This window comes from Zalophus californianus, chromosome 9 (assembly GCF_009762305.2).
Source record: "Zalophus californianus isolate mZalCal1 chromosome 9, mZalCal1.pri.v2, whole genome shotgun sequence".
In the NCBI taxonomy this organism is placed as follows: Eukaryota; Metazoa; Chordata; class Mammalia; order Carnivora; family Otariidae; genus Zalophus; species Zalophus californianus.
In genome coordinates, this window is record NC_045603.1 from 62,612,269 (window position 1) to 62,626,430 (window position 14,162).

General features: G+C 40.2%; 1 protein-coding gene across 10 annotated transcripts in view; it reads left to right on the forward strand.

Moving 5' to 3' along the window:
* Positions 1 to 9,518, forward strand: part of TFCP2 (transcription factor CP2) — a 58,624-nt gene extending 49,106 nt beyond the window's left edge. For 3 of the 10 annotated variants that reach the window (XM_027594551.1, XM_027594543.1, XM_027594552.1), the window contains exons 9-15: positions 977 to 1,043; positions 1,436 to 1,529; positions 2,424 to 2,514; positions 4,969 to 5,081; positions 5,511 to 5,653; positions 7,522 to 7,573; positions 8,003 to 9,518. In XM_027594551.1, coding sequence (XP_027450352.1) covers positions 977 to 1,043; positions 1,436 to 1,529; positions 2,424 to 2,514; positions 4,969 to 5,081; positions 5,511 to 5,653; positions 7,522 to 7,573; positions 8,003 to 8,040 — 598 coding nt within the window. In that variant the 3' untranslated portion in view covers positions 8,041 to 9,518. The remainder of the gene's footprint in view (positions 1 to 976; positions 1,044 to 1,435; positions 1,530 to 2,423; positions 2,515 to 4,968; positions 5,082 to 5,510; positions 5,654 to 7,521; positions 7,574 to 8,002) is intronic. The other 7 variants (XM_027594544.1, XM_027594545.1, XM_027594546.1 and 4 more) reach the window with 7 other exon arrangements.
* Positions 9,519 to 14,162: the final 4,644 nt, after the last annotated feature.

Here is a 14,162-nt window from a genome sequence, read left to right on the forward strand (position 1 = left end):
AAAGTTTTTTCTCTTCTCTTTGTCATTACTTTTTTATTAGACTCAAATTTTTCTCCCATAAAAGAAGTAAGCATTAGGAAATAGGGACAATCCTTTTTTTTTTTTTAAAGATTTTATTTATTTGTTTGAGAGAGAGAGAATGAGAGATAGAGAGCATGAGAGGGAAGAGGGTCAGAGGGAGAAGCAGACTCCCTGCTGAGCAGGGAGCCCCATGTGGGACTCGATCCTGGGACTCCGGGATCATGAATTGAGCCAAAGGCAGTCGCTTAACCAACTGAGCCACCCAGGCGCCCCAGGGACAATCCTTAAAACAAAAGGAAATACAGGGAAAAACAGAGGGTGGAGAGATAGCCCGTGGATCGCAAATTAGGCAGCACTAATTTTCGAAGCCGCTTTAAAAATAATTTGGTTTTCATTATAAAAGTATGTGATTACATTGCATTGCATAAAGTTTCTTCTGGTATTTTTTCCTGTATATGTTTGGTGTATATTTATATATTTAATATAGTAGTAATATATTGATTACTTTTATGTTCTGATATTTTTTTCTATTATAAATTTCTTATGTTAAATATTCTTCATGCCATAATTTATCCAATTAAACGCAATTTACTAGAATTTTGATATTTTTTCAATTTGTCCAATAATAAAAAAGGTTGAAAGTGACAGTTTCTTCCCCTCTCCCCATAATCTTAAATTAACAGATAATAGAAGAATTGACTATCAGACTAAGACTGCTTTAGGAGAGAGCACAGATTCCTTTAGATCTCTAGCTTGGGGTGCCTGGCTGGCTCCGTCGGTGGAGCCCTCGACTCTTGATCTTGGAATTGTAGTTTTGGGCCCCACGTTGGGTGTAGAGATTATTTTTAAATAAAATCTTAAAAGAAAAAAAATCTCTAGCTTGAGACTTACTATGAGATGATGAACCCTAGTATGTGTCATGGACTCATCCTTTTCATTTTCAATATTTCCTTAGAAATGGTTCACCAAACCACCAGCCAGAGCCACCCCCTCCAGTCACAGATGTAAGTCTAAAGTTAAATGTAAGTTATTTGCAATGTCTACTAATACTTTGATAACTGTGCAGTTCATTAGAAATGTCCAACCTTTAAGGAATAATACTTATTCAATCATTAAACGGACGTTTATTGAATTTTGACTATGAACTAGACACTAACCTAGGGACCAGGGATGTGAAACAAGTTAATGCAGGACCCTGCAATTTAAAGAGCTTACAGTTTAGTAAGGAAGATAAGGATGGAGTTCCATGGGCTTCTTGCGTAGTCAGGGAAAGAAGACTGATGAGGTATAAACAACTATCAAGCGAACTAGGCCTGAGGGTGGGTGTGTTTAGCTCTGTGTTACCTGAGGATGTAAGAGATAAATCTCTTCAGTTACCAAGAAAAGAAAAAAAAATGCTTGCTTTCTCTTTCAGAACCTCTTGCCAACAACCACACCTCAGGAAGCTCAGCAGTGGTTGCATCGAAATCGTTTTTCTACGTTCACAAGGCTTTTTACAAACTTCTCAGGTTAAATTTATTTGTCCTTTTGTTTTTCCCAACACAGGATATTCCTTTACATTCTAGGGCCTCCTAGTATCCATGTGAGGGTGTGAGGGTGTGTGTGTGTGTGAGGGAGGGAGGGAGAGAGGGAGGAAGGGAGGAAGGGAAGGAGAGATCTTCATGCATTTTTAGGATTAAGTGAATTTCATAGAACCCTTCAGACTTTCTCACCAGCGGCATCTGTGCTGTGAAATACTTAAAAAGAAAGACTTCTTAGTTTAAACTCACTTTAATTTAAAAATATTTATTCTATACAATACTTTTTAAAATGTATATTCCATATCATATCAAGGGCATTTGTAGGTAGTCTGAAATTTCCCCCTTGAAATCACTGTATTGTATTTGCACATTCCACTTTTATTAAGCACCTTCTGGGTACCAGGTATGGTAGGAATACACAATTGGGTAAGGCCTACTTTCTGATCATTCATCATCTAGTATAAAAACAAAAACCCAAATCAAATCAAAATAAAACCCTGAAAAAATAAGGAAATGGTTGTGACGCAGTAGATAAGTGGTATGAAGCAGGGTATTGGGGGAGTGTCTGTGGTTAGGGAACACGTGTAATGCATGAGGTAAATCTTGGGGGATAAGGAGGAGTCTGTTGGTTGGAAAGCAGAAGGCTATTTCAGGGAGGGGGGACAGCGTGCTCATTAGCCCTCATCAGTATGATGAAAGCATGGGGTTAAGTGGATCAGTGAATGGGGTGGCAGTTGAGGTGAGAGAGGAAACAGGGGCCAGGTCATGGAGAATTATGTACCGTGCAAAAGATGATGACCTATAACATGACAGAGCCATTTCAGTGGTCATTAACAAAGATAGTCTTTGCCTTTATCACCCATTTTCTTATATTTATTCCAGGGGCAGATTTATTGAAACTAACTAGAGATGATGTGATCCAAATCTGTGGCCCTGCCGATGGAATCCGACTTTTTAATGCATTAAAAGGCCGGTATGTAATTAGTGTAAAAATATCAGCAAGGTTGAATTTCAAGTGGATTTGGATTCAGGGACTCTTCACAGTACTCTTTGCACAGCTCACTACATCTTGTCGAAACGTTCTTTTTGAATGCCAGCTATGTACCAAATAAACGAAGATGAAAAATATCTTTTCCTACAGTAGATCTAAGGAATTCCTCATGATATCCCATTTTTCGTTTCTAGGTAGTTTTTTCATTTGATAAATACTCAGTATCCCTAATATGAGCCAGGTACTATTGTAGGCTCTGGGGATACATTGGTGAGAAAACAGATAAGGGACCCATTATTATGAGTTTACTTTCTAATGGGGGGAGAGATAAAAATATGAACAGTGAATATTGTCGATAGTGATAAGTGCTTTGAAGGAAAACCAAACAAACAAAAACAAGGTTATAACCTGTAGAGTACCCAGAATATGGTCAGGAAAGACCTCTCTGAGGCGGGGGTGTTTAAACTGAATTAGGAGGGGCGCCTGGGTGGCTAAGTCATTGAGTGTCTGCCTTCGGCTCAGGTCATGATCCCGGGGTCCTGGGATTGAGTCCCATGTCAGGCTCCTTGCTCAGCGGGGAGTCTGCTTCTCCCTCTCCCACTGTCCCTGATTGGGTTCCCTCTCTAGCTAGCTCTCTCTCTGTCAAATAAATAAAATCTTTTTTTTTTAAGATTTTATTTATTTATTTGACAGAGACACAGTGAGAGAGGGAACACAAGCAGGGGGAGTGGGAGAGGGAGAAGCAGGCTTCCCGCAGAGCAAGGAGCCCGATGCGGGGCTCAATCCCAGGACCCCGGGATCGTGACTGGAGCTGAAGGCAGACGCTTAACGACTGAGCCACCCAGGCGCCCCAAATAAATAAAATCTTTAAAAATAAATAAATAAACAAACAAACAAACAAACAAACTGAATTATGAAAAGGATGGAAGCTATGGGGTCATATGAGGGAAGAGCGCTCTAGGCAAGAGGAACAGCAGGTGCAAGGGCCCTGAGTCCATTTTGACTGGGGAAGAGGTCATTCTTGAATTGGATAGGAACTACTTAAGTGTCCACTTACAAATGATAAAACAGAGTAACTTGTAGTCCCTATTTGGGATTTTCAGTTTCAAATAGGTAATAGGATTAATGGAAAAAACATACAGGTTAATGCCACAGAACCAAATGAGTGACTAAATAATGAAACAGATCATGAAGTATTTTGTTTGGGTACATCACAAGAAATGTTGAGTCAGGTTGGCTCTAATCTGGGAAATTTTTAAAGAAAAGAAAAATTCAGAGGTTGATGATTTGCAGAAAAAAGAATGGATCTTTTTTTTTTTTAAAGATTTTATTTATCTGACAGAGAGAGAGAGAGACAGTGAGAGCAGGAACACAAGCAGGGGGAGTGGGAGAGGGAGAAGCAGGCTCCCCGCTGAGCAGGGAGCCCGTTGTGGGGCCCAGTCCCAGAACCCTGGGATCATGACCTGAGCCGAAGCAGACACCTAACAACTGAGCCACACAGGCACCTAGAGGATCTTCATTTTTTTTTTTTAACATATTATTTATTTAAAGAGCATTTAAGGGGCGCCTAGGTGATACAGTCAGTTAAGAGTCTGAGTCTTGATTTCAGCTCAGGTCATGATCACATGGTCATGAGATTGAGCCCTTCCTTGGGCTCTGCATTGGGTGTGGAGCCTGCCTAAGGTTCTCTCTTTCTCCCTCTGCTCCTCCCCCAGCCCCCCCCAAACACCTCCCAGCGGGGGCTCTCCTCTTCCCCCCCCCATGCACTCACACACGTGCTCTCTCTCTTAAAAAGTAAAAGAGCGTTTAAAAATAGGAATGAGATGATCAGATCAAGAGGTCATTGAGTACCATTGTCTAAGAAGTAAGAAGAGACAGAAGGCTTAGGCTGCTTAGTAGGAGAAGGTAATGAGGGAACTAAGATTCTCTGTTTTATAGTGGCGCTTCTAAGGAGAAGGTATATGTTCAGCCGGACCCATGCAGCAGCGGCTCACACGTTTCGAATATTTCTAACGTTTACATCAAAGATGATAAACTCAAATGATCCTAAATGATAAACTCAAAGGCCACATGTAAATGAGCGACAGTCAAATCTGGGGTGTAGTGAAGAATGCATGGGTCAATGCAAGGAGAACAGCCGATTGTTTTCTTGTAAGAATGAGGGCCTCAGATTGCCAGATCTGATTTTTCGAGAAAAGCCAAAATTGCAGAGGTCTGTATGATGTTGGAACGGATTCAGTCGAACTGCACGCGCGCAGATGCGCGCACGCATCCACCCCAGTGGAGAGCTAATGAGGCAGCAAATGAGCTTCCTTGGCCCGCGGGCTGCCAGTTTGCAGCTCTGCCCTCTAGTGCTAACCCAGACACACAGGTCTCTCCCTTAAAATGTGCTTCCCGTGAAGACCGTGAGACTAACAGCCTCGCTTTCCTCCTCAGGATGGTGCGGCCCAGGCTAACCATTTATGTTTGTCAGGAGTCCTTGCACTTGAGGGAGCAGCAGCAGCAGCAGCAGAAGCGTGAGGATGGAGACTCAAATGGTACTTTCTTCGGTAGGTCCTTCTGGACAGGCTAGGACACACACTGAGGCGAGGGGAGGAGATGACGTAGGAGCCTGTGCAGTGGGAATGCCTCAGACAGCAGAGTGCGCATTTGCCAGCATAAATGGTAATTGCTCACGTTTATTGAGTTCCTCCCATAGACCGGGCACTACGCTCAGCACGTTTACATGCTTTACTTTTTACAACTGGTGCTTCTTCTTTGCAGTACCTTTATTGTTCTCGCCCACATGTAGGTGAGGAAAATGAGGCTCAGGGACGTTAAGTAACTCACCCCAGTCACACAGCTAGCAGGTGGCCGAGCCAGAATTTGAACTCAGGCAGTCTGTGAGTCCTTTAGAAGAGCGGGCATTCCTAGTGACCGGGTTACCTTTAAGAGCAGAGAAGCCTGTATTGACTCCCTTTGCTCTGTCCCTCTTGCAGTGTACCACGCCATCTATCTAGAAGAACTGACAGCTGTTGAACTGACAGAAAAAATTGCTCAGCTCTTCAGCATTTCCCCTCGCCAGATCAGCCAGATCTACAAGCAGGGGCCAACAGGAATCCATGTGCTCATTAGCGATGAGGTAGATTTTCAGCGCAGCTCAATCACCACATTGCCAGTTTGTCAGGGCGTGTGACAGGAGCAAGGGCCGTCCTCCTGGGGTACAGGCTCTGCTTATGAGACCAGGGCTTTTCAAATGCTTTTGCTTACTGACTTTCTAACCACGCATCCCCCTTGCACATTTTTGGGTTGACTTAAAATTTTTTTTGTTTTAAGTTTAAATAGTTGCAAAATATGTCATTCCTGGGCATTATTATATAACCTTTAAAAATGAAATGGTTACATCACTATTCTAACTATATTCCATGTAACCTAAATAGAAGAGCGATGTAATACCACCATCACTGTCTTAAAAAATACATGAAAATACTTTTCTTTAACAGAGTTTTTATGTCATTTCTTTGTTTCCTTGAACTCCTGTTTCCATTCACTTCTCCCATAGAATTTTATCTTACCATAACCTGTTTTTATGCTCAAACATCTTTTATTAATTATCTTACCATATTTCTTTGAGACAAATTTGCTTCAACTTAAGAATTTGTTTCAATAACAATTTAAAAATTATTTCTTCTGAATAGAATGATCACCATAATTATATAATCAATAAACATAAATGTATTCTATGTTTTGATAAATTTTTAAACATTAAGAAAAATGTATTAGAAGTCTATTATTTTTTTTAAAGATTTATTTATTTATTTATTTGAAAGAGAGAGAGAGAGGGAGCACATGAGAGGGGGGAGGGCCAGAGGGAGAAGCAGACTCCCCGCTGAGCAGGGAGCCCAATGCGGGACTCGATCCCGGGACTCCAGGATCATGACCTGAGCCGAAGGCAGTTGCCTCACCAACTGAGCCACCCAGGCGTCCTAGAAGTCTGTCTATTAATGGGCTGGATGGAATTGTCTGATTCCCTACCTGCCCTGCCCACATTAATTCATGTATAGATGAATACTCTTTACTGATTTTTAGAATGAAACAGAGTTCAGCACCACTTTCGTTCTGTTTTATCCCCCTAGATTAATAATGCTATGGAGTCTGATTAATTGACAGACAGGAATGGATGGAGTTTTTTATAAAAACATCACTGGATTTTTTTTTTTTTTTGAACTTTGGAGTTAGGTGCCAAGAGTTATATAGTGATGTCACAAAGAATTATTTTGAATCACCTGTCATTTGACAGTTTGTGATTAGGTCAGTCTTCAGTTCTGGTGCAAGGAAAGAATTAGAAATCATGTGGCTCACAAAATACTTTGTTACCCAGTCATTAAAGTTCACATTAACGGTCACACTTTGGCATCCTGGAGGTTTTTGTACCCTGGGGCGGGGCATCTTGGTAGGAATCCAGGAGGGTGAAACTTATGCCTTTATTTTATAAAATGGGAGAAGGGAGTTCAGAAGGGAAAGTGGGTAGGGAAAATCGAAGAGGTGCTCAGGCAGTTTTGGGAGATGAAGACCTGGAAGTCAGTTCTCCCAAATGGGCCTACCAGTGTTCATGTACCCTTGCAGCATCCTGGGGTTAATCAGGAAAATGCATCCTATAATTTTAAGATCAGTTGTTTTAGATTGCTTAGCTTTTATTTTATTTTATTTATGATTTATTTATTTATTTATTTATTTATTTATTTATTTATTTATTATTTTTTAAGTAGGCTCCAATGCCCAACATGGGGCTTAAACTCACAACCCTGAGATTGAGTCACATGCTCTAGCAACTGAGCCAGCCAGGCGCCCCTAGACTGCTTAGCTTTTAAAACTTAAAAACTGAACATGAGAAAACAAAACAAAGGATTATTTTTCCCTTAAGTCCAATATAATAAAAAGCCATATAGTCTAAATAAATGCAGCAAACCCAAGTCTTTAATAATTAGCAACTTTTTTTGCTTTTCTCAGATGATACAGAACTTTCAAGAAGAAGCCTGTTTTATTCTGGACACAATGAAAGGTAATAAAATAGTAGGACAGATGCCTCTCTGTAAGGAGTTTAAGAGATTTTTTTTTTCATGATTTACTTCTCTGAGGAGAGAGGGAAAATATCAACCACCATATTTGAGGCAGAGAAAGTGATATCTTTGGAGATTGTTTCTTTGTATGAATTGGCTTCTTGCCATTATCAGAATAGACAAAGTGTAACTGATGACTCTGCCATTCTCTCCCACCTTCCCTGGACAAATGAGGAAATGAAGGCATGTTGTTTTTATAATGCATATTTATTGTAAGTATTTTGTGGTAATAAATATGTTGCGCTTTGTCCTGCTGGGTTTTTTTTTCCCTTCTCAAAAGATCCTTACCATCTTTTGTTCTTTTTTTTCTCCTACTGTGTTTTAGAGGTGACTAAAGATTATTCTCTCTCTCTCTCCTTTTTTTTTTACAGCAGAAACCAGTGACAGCTATCATATCATACTGAAGTAGGTGCCGGGCATTCCATCTTCAGTGGCCGCTGCCTCCTTCACCCCTTGGAAGCTTCCCTCTCAAAGGGAGTCGCTCACTAATGGAGATTGGAAGGTCTGCAGGAACCTGACCCATCTGACTGTGTGTGGGGGAGTCCAGGCCATGGAGGCAGAATCCCAGCCATCTGTTGGCCCAAGCTCTTGTGGCACACACAGATTATTGCCCAACATGCATTTCTGCAGCTGTGGTTTCTTAGTTAAAATTTATGGACCCTGTTGTCGTTGAGTATCATTAGAAACTCCACACCATTTAGGGTGTTTGTAGGGTATAATGATGATGAGAATTGTGTGATGTTTCATGGAAAGATGTTAAAGTTTGTGATATGGAGCCATGTAATTTTTTTCTAATATAAAAATGAACATCTGTATTCCTAAGACTAGATCCTCAGTCTCTTTTGCATCATACATACTGGATTTTGCCACAGTCGGCCCCTGAAAACCTCACCAAAGAGGAGAAATACAGAGAGGTAGAATAGAATTTTTCTTTTGGTCGCCCTGTAATACCAAGACTAATCGTAATTTTAGCTAACATTTACTGAGCATTTACTTGTGCCTCATAGTGTGATAAATTCTTTAAGTGGATTACCTTGTTTAACTCCTCTTTAATAATCCTCTATGAAGTAGGTAATAATGATCCCTAATGAAGGTGAGGACATGGAGACACAGAGTGGCTAAGGAGCTTGCTGGGCGACAGGCAGCTAGAAAGCAGTGTTGCTGAAACCCAAACCTGGGCAATCTGGCTCATTTTAACCGCCAGCCACAATGCCGCCCTTGCAATACCCTGTGCTTGCTGCCGTCTCTGACCGTGGCTCTGCCAGCGGATAGGACGCAACACCACGTGACAACTGAGGAAGCAACCACTGTCAGGAACAAACCACACCTAAATAATGACGAACGAATCAAGAGCTACAGAAACCGAGAACATACGTGCTTTTGAAGCATCATCAGTTATCAGATTCACAGACTGAAGTGGTGAAAATGAGGGGTCATCTGGAACTCCCCAAATTCACTGTTCTTGAATGAGCTTCTCAAACTATTTATTCATGAGTTTGGCTAGCCCCTGCTTTCTCTTTCCCCTCTCTGCGTCTTTCCTTGGTAGAGGAAGTTCTTTTACTCATGTAGTGTTCTTTTATATAAGCTTCATGAGAAATTCATTCCTAGCCCAGTCACACTCTTCCCATTTATTTTAGTTCTTCAAGGGTGTGTGTGTCTGTGCGTGTGTGTGCGTGCGTGTGCAAACGTGTAAGACTATGGGTTGTCTTTTTTCACATGTAGAGTTTTATCCAGAAATCCCTTTACACATTATGTTGAGGTGAAAAAAGATAATGTTCAAAGATTCTGTAATGGATTTGGAGCTGTGCGTGTGTGTTTTTAAAGCATTTGATAAAGTTTAAATGTTTTTATACAGAGAATTTTGTTCATTAAAATCAACCCACAACATGGTCTGATTTCTTTTGGTTTGAAACAAATTGAAGACTTTGAAACTGGAGAGTGAAGTCAAGTGACTTTTAAAAACTGACCTGGGTAATGTGACATTATTAGGCCAAAATACTTCTTAAATGAAAGTATTGATTGCCAGATGTCCCTGTTTCAGAAGAGGGGCATTTCTGGTTGTATTAAGTTCCTGGGACTGTTCTCAGTTTCGGAGAAGTTAGTTCTCTCTTTAGCAGGCTGCTATTAGTTTTTTGGTTTTGGTTGTTTTTGTTTTTTTATTATTCTGTCTGAATATTAGGCTGGGAGGGTTGGACTAGATAGACTTTAAGGTCCCTTTTGAATCTGTGACTCTTTACTGCAAATGATATATAGAAATCTTTTTAATATATTTACCACAAATTATAGTTACTAATTTGCTTAGGATTAGAGTTTTTTCAGAGTAGTCTTCAAATTTATTATAGAAAAAAATATATATATAATATTTAGAAATTATAGGGGCACCTGCATGGCTCAGGAAGTTGGGCGTCCAACTCTTGATTTTGGCTCAGGTCATGATCTCAGGGTCGTGAGATCGAGCCCGGCATCAGCATTGGGCTCCATGCTCGGCAGGGAGTCTGCTTGAGATTCTCTCTCTCTCCTGCCCCTGCCCACCCCCGCTTGTGCACATTCTCTCTCTCTCTGCCTCAAATAAATAAATCTTTTTCAAAAAGAAATGAATTTATACAAGTTCGCAATCACAGATCCTAAATTAACCAGAAAGATTGTTGAGGCTTTCTTTAGCTCCAAAAAGTATAGTACCAATGCTATACAATTGGTAAGAATTGGTATAGTGATAGAACATGGCAATTATTCAACTTGCTTTTAAGAATCACATCTATTACTATTATTGATCCTTTCAATTCAATGAAAATTTTAAACTAGCTTTTTTATTATCAAAATAATATACAAAATGATAAATTCAAACAATAAAGAGGGGTATAACTTTTTCTTCTTACCTCCTAGTCCCACTCTAAAGAGAGAAGCATTGCAGAGTACCCCCCATCCCTCTCCCTCCCTCCCTTTCTCACACACAGACAAATACTCAGGCTCATGTTACACTAATGGTCTGCAATTTGCTTTTTGTATTTAACATCTTGAACATCTTTCTGTTATTAGAATTTATAGTTCTACATCACTTTTTAAAGATGGCCATTCCCTATAGATGTTTAGGTTAAGTGCATTTGAAAGTGCATCTTCATAAGTTTTTTGCATGTGCCTCTAAGATACATTCCTAGAAGTAAGATTTACTGGATTTTATCTTTTTAACAATGTGCCAGTTGATATTTATTTTTTATTTTATTTATTTTTAAGGATTTTATTTATGTTTTGACAGAGAGACAGCAAGAGAGGCAACACAAGCAGGGGGAGCGGGAGAGGGAGAAGCAGGCCTCCCGCTGAGCAGGGCGCCCGACACGGGGCGCGATCCCAGGACCCTGAGATCATGACCTGAGCTGAAGGCAGACGCTTAACGACTGAGCCACCCAGGCGCCCTGCCAGTTGATATTTAAACTGAGTAGATAGTTAAATGGTTTTATTAGAGTGAGGGTATTTGAGAGGGAGAACGGTTAGATTTAGACCCTCCTGAGAAGTGGAGTAGGCTCCTATTTGAGTATTGTGTGTACTGTTCCCTTGAAGGGGTAGGTTCTATCTAGAAGAATCAGCTATATAAAGACTTAATAGTTAAAAGGGAGTTATTGGGAAATAAAAGGGGGGCATAGGTCATCGCAGGACTCCAGAGATTAAGTAGTAGTCATTACAGAAATACGGCTATTAAATAATAAGCTTGTCCAATATTATGGCCTAGTAAGAATGTTTACACACATAAATGATTTATTCAGGAAGCTATTTAAAGGGAGGGGGAATGGAAATAGTCATAGTGCCTGGAAAGAGAGTACAGTACATCAAATACAGGACAACCAGAACCTGAGAGACCGGAGAAAGGTCCACATGAGGGGGCAGATACTCTGATTCCTGAACGTCAGGCACAGTCAGGCACTAGGTATGCTGTGAGGGGTAGAGTGTGATCTCATCACTGGGCTGAAGGAGCATGGGGAAGCTTGGTGAGTGAAGAAGGCTTGGCAAAATGGAACTGGTCCTTTCTGATTTATGCCTAATGGAGGAGTGTTCTGAAAATCTTTGCCCCCAAGTATTCTCAGCAAGTCTTTTTTTTTTTTTTTTTTTAAGATTTTATTTGGCAGAGCGCGCACAAGCAGGGGGAGCAGCAGGCAGAAGGAGAAGCAGGCTCCCCGCTGAGCAAGGAGCCTGATGCGAGGTTCAATCCCAGGATCCTGGGATCATGACCTGAGGCGGAGGCAGACACCCAACTGACTGAGCCACCCAGGCGCCCCTCAGCAAATCTTTTGGACAGGGTTGCTGCAGAGATTGGGACTGTCTTTTAAACGACTGTGAAGGATTGAAGGAAGTTTCAGCGTTTGGTTTTGAAAGTAACACAGATTTGGGGTACAAATATTTGAAGTCAAGACTGAATTTATCCCTCTTCACTGTAGTTTTTTTCTCTAGCCAATACCTAACAATTCCAGATAGCTTGATCGGAGAGCTGAAGTTGAGCCGTTTTATCATTTTACTGAATTGTTCTGCTTCTTTGGCTGTGGGTGATTCCTCTGTAGGAATTTGATCTGTTTGTGGCCTCTACTGGTCTGTTATGAGAACTCCAATCTCAACAGGAATGGCACAAATGCCCCACCTAGCTGCATCATTTATGTACAAATTCATACAGAGTATCCTGCATCATTCTTCTGCTTCTCCTAAAAATGATCTATGTTCTCAGTTGTAGGCTACAGCTTTCCCTAAAGCTAGAATATTTATTTTTCGTTTGTGGTTAAATTTTTGCTTCATTATACAAGCTCTAAGTTTTAAATGAGGAAGCATTTACTACCACTGCAAAATGGAATGGAAAAAAGATGCCCTATATGACATCAGCATCTGTTTTTTTTTTCTGACTTGTTAATATTTTATTTCTCCTTCTTGCTTCGTTTAATGACCTTGTATTTTACCTTTGATCTTAAACATCTCTCTATTTCCACTTCCTCTTTTTCTTCATCTTTCCTTTTCCCTTCTAGATCTCCTCTGTGTTATTTCTTACGAACACAGGCCTAATTAACAAACTGTACCTAAGTCTAGCATTTGCATTCTCAAATTCAGAGGTTTAAAAGTTCTATATGAATTTAAATTTTCAACTGGATTAATGTAAATTATAAGGAAACTTGCTATTTAAAAAACACTTGTACTTACATTATTGTACTATTTTGTACTGTATGGGCTCTTTGGGGGCATGAGTACTAACCAGTCTCTCTTATGGAATCTGTGTTTTCATATAGTTGTGTAAGATGAGGTAAACATTCCTCATTTTATTTTTTTAGTTTTTTTAAAGGTTTTTTTTGTTTGTTTTTTCTTTAAGATTTTATTTATTTATTTGACAGAGAAAGAGAGCAGAAACAGGGGGAGCAGCAGAGGGAGAGGGAGAAGCAGGCTTCCCACCGAGCAGGGAGCCCGATGCGGGGCTCAATCCCAGGACCCCGGGACCACGACCTGAGCCGAAAGCAGATGCCCAACCGACTGAGCCACCCAGGTGTTCCAATAGTCCTCATTTTAATTGCTACAGATTCCTGTTTTTTTCCTGAACTCTAATGACTGATTTTTTATTTATCTTTCTCTACACATCTTTAAAACTTTGCTTCAGACTTCCATTCACTTCCTTTAGGCTTAGTAAGCTTGCCCTCGCTAAACTCACCCCTGCACTCAACCCCCTTAAACCTGATTGTTATTTCGCTTTTTTAAATAGGGTGTGTATTGTGCACATATATAGATCAATTTGTGTGTGTCCTTTTTGAAATCTTCCTGAAGCATACAGCTTCTTCATTGTTTGTGCCTTTAAATTGCTGTGGCACTTTTCCCCAGATTTGTGCATACAAAAAAAGTCTCTTTTTGTTGTGCAACCAGTCACAAAGAGGTGCCTACCTCTCTAGATTTGGATTATAATTAAATGTAAGTTAGTAAAGTAACGTCAACCTCAGGGCTAAATCTACAGGTTAACTCTTTTTCTCTCAGAAGTTTAGCACATAGTATCCTCTGACCTATTAATTTTCAACCCCTCCCCCCCCCTCCCCCCGTGTATTCTTGTTTTGGTGGTAAAGAATAGTTGATACAGTATATACTTTGGTGTCAGATAAGCCTCTGTTCAAATCTTGCTCTTCCTGGATGTGACCTTGGACAAAATATTCTCTTAAACCTCAACTTTCTCATCTTAAAAAGGAGATCATATTTAATTCATACGATTGTTTGGGAGATTAAAAAGGATATTGAGTATAAAACACAATTTTGTATTTAGTACCCTTATCCAATTGCTCAGTAAAATTTTTAGGATTACAAAATCACCTCTATATGTAGAGACATAACTGCAAGACAGATTTGTAGGCTGCCCAAGACATGAAATCTGGCCTTTGGTTTTCATGTCTTTTCTTCCTGTTCTGCTTTGACATTTTTGTCCCAAAAGCAAACCACCCATTCGTGATTTGTGTATTCTGAGCTGGTTCATACATATGTTACAGTGTGGTTTGGAACAAAGCAATAACATTGAGATTTAGACATCAA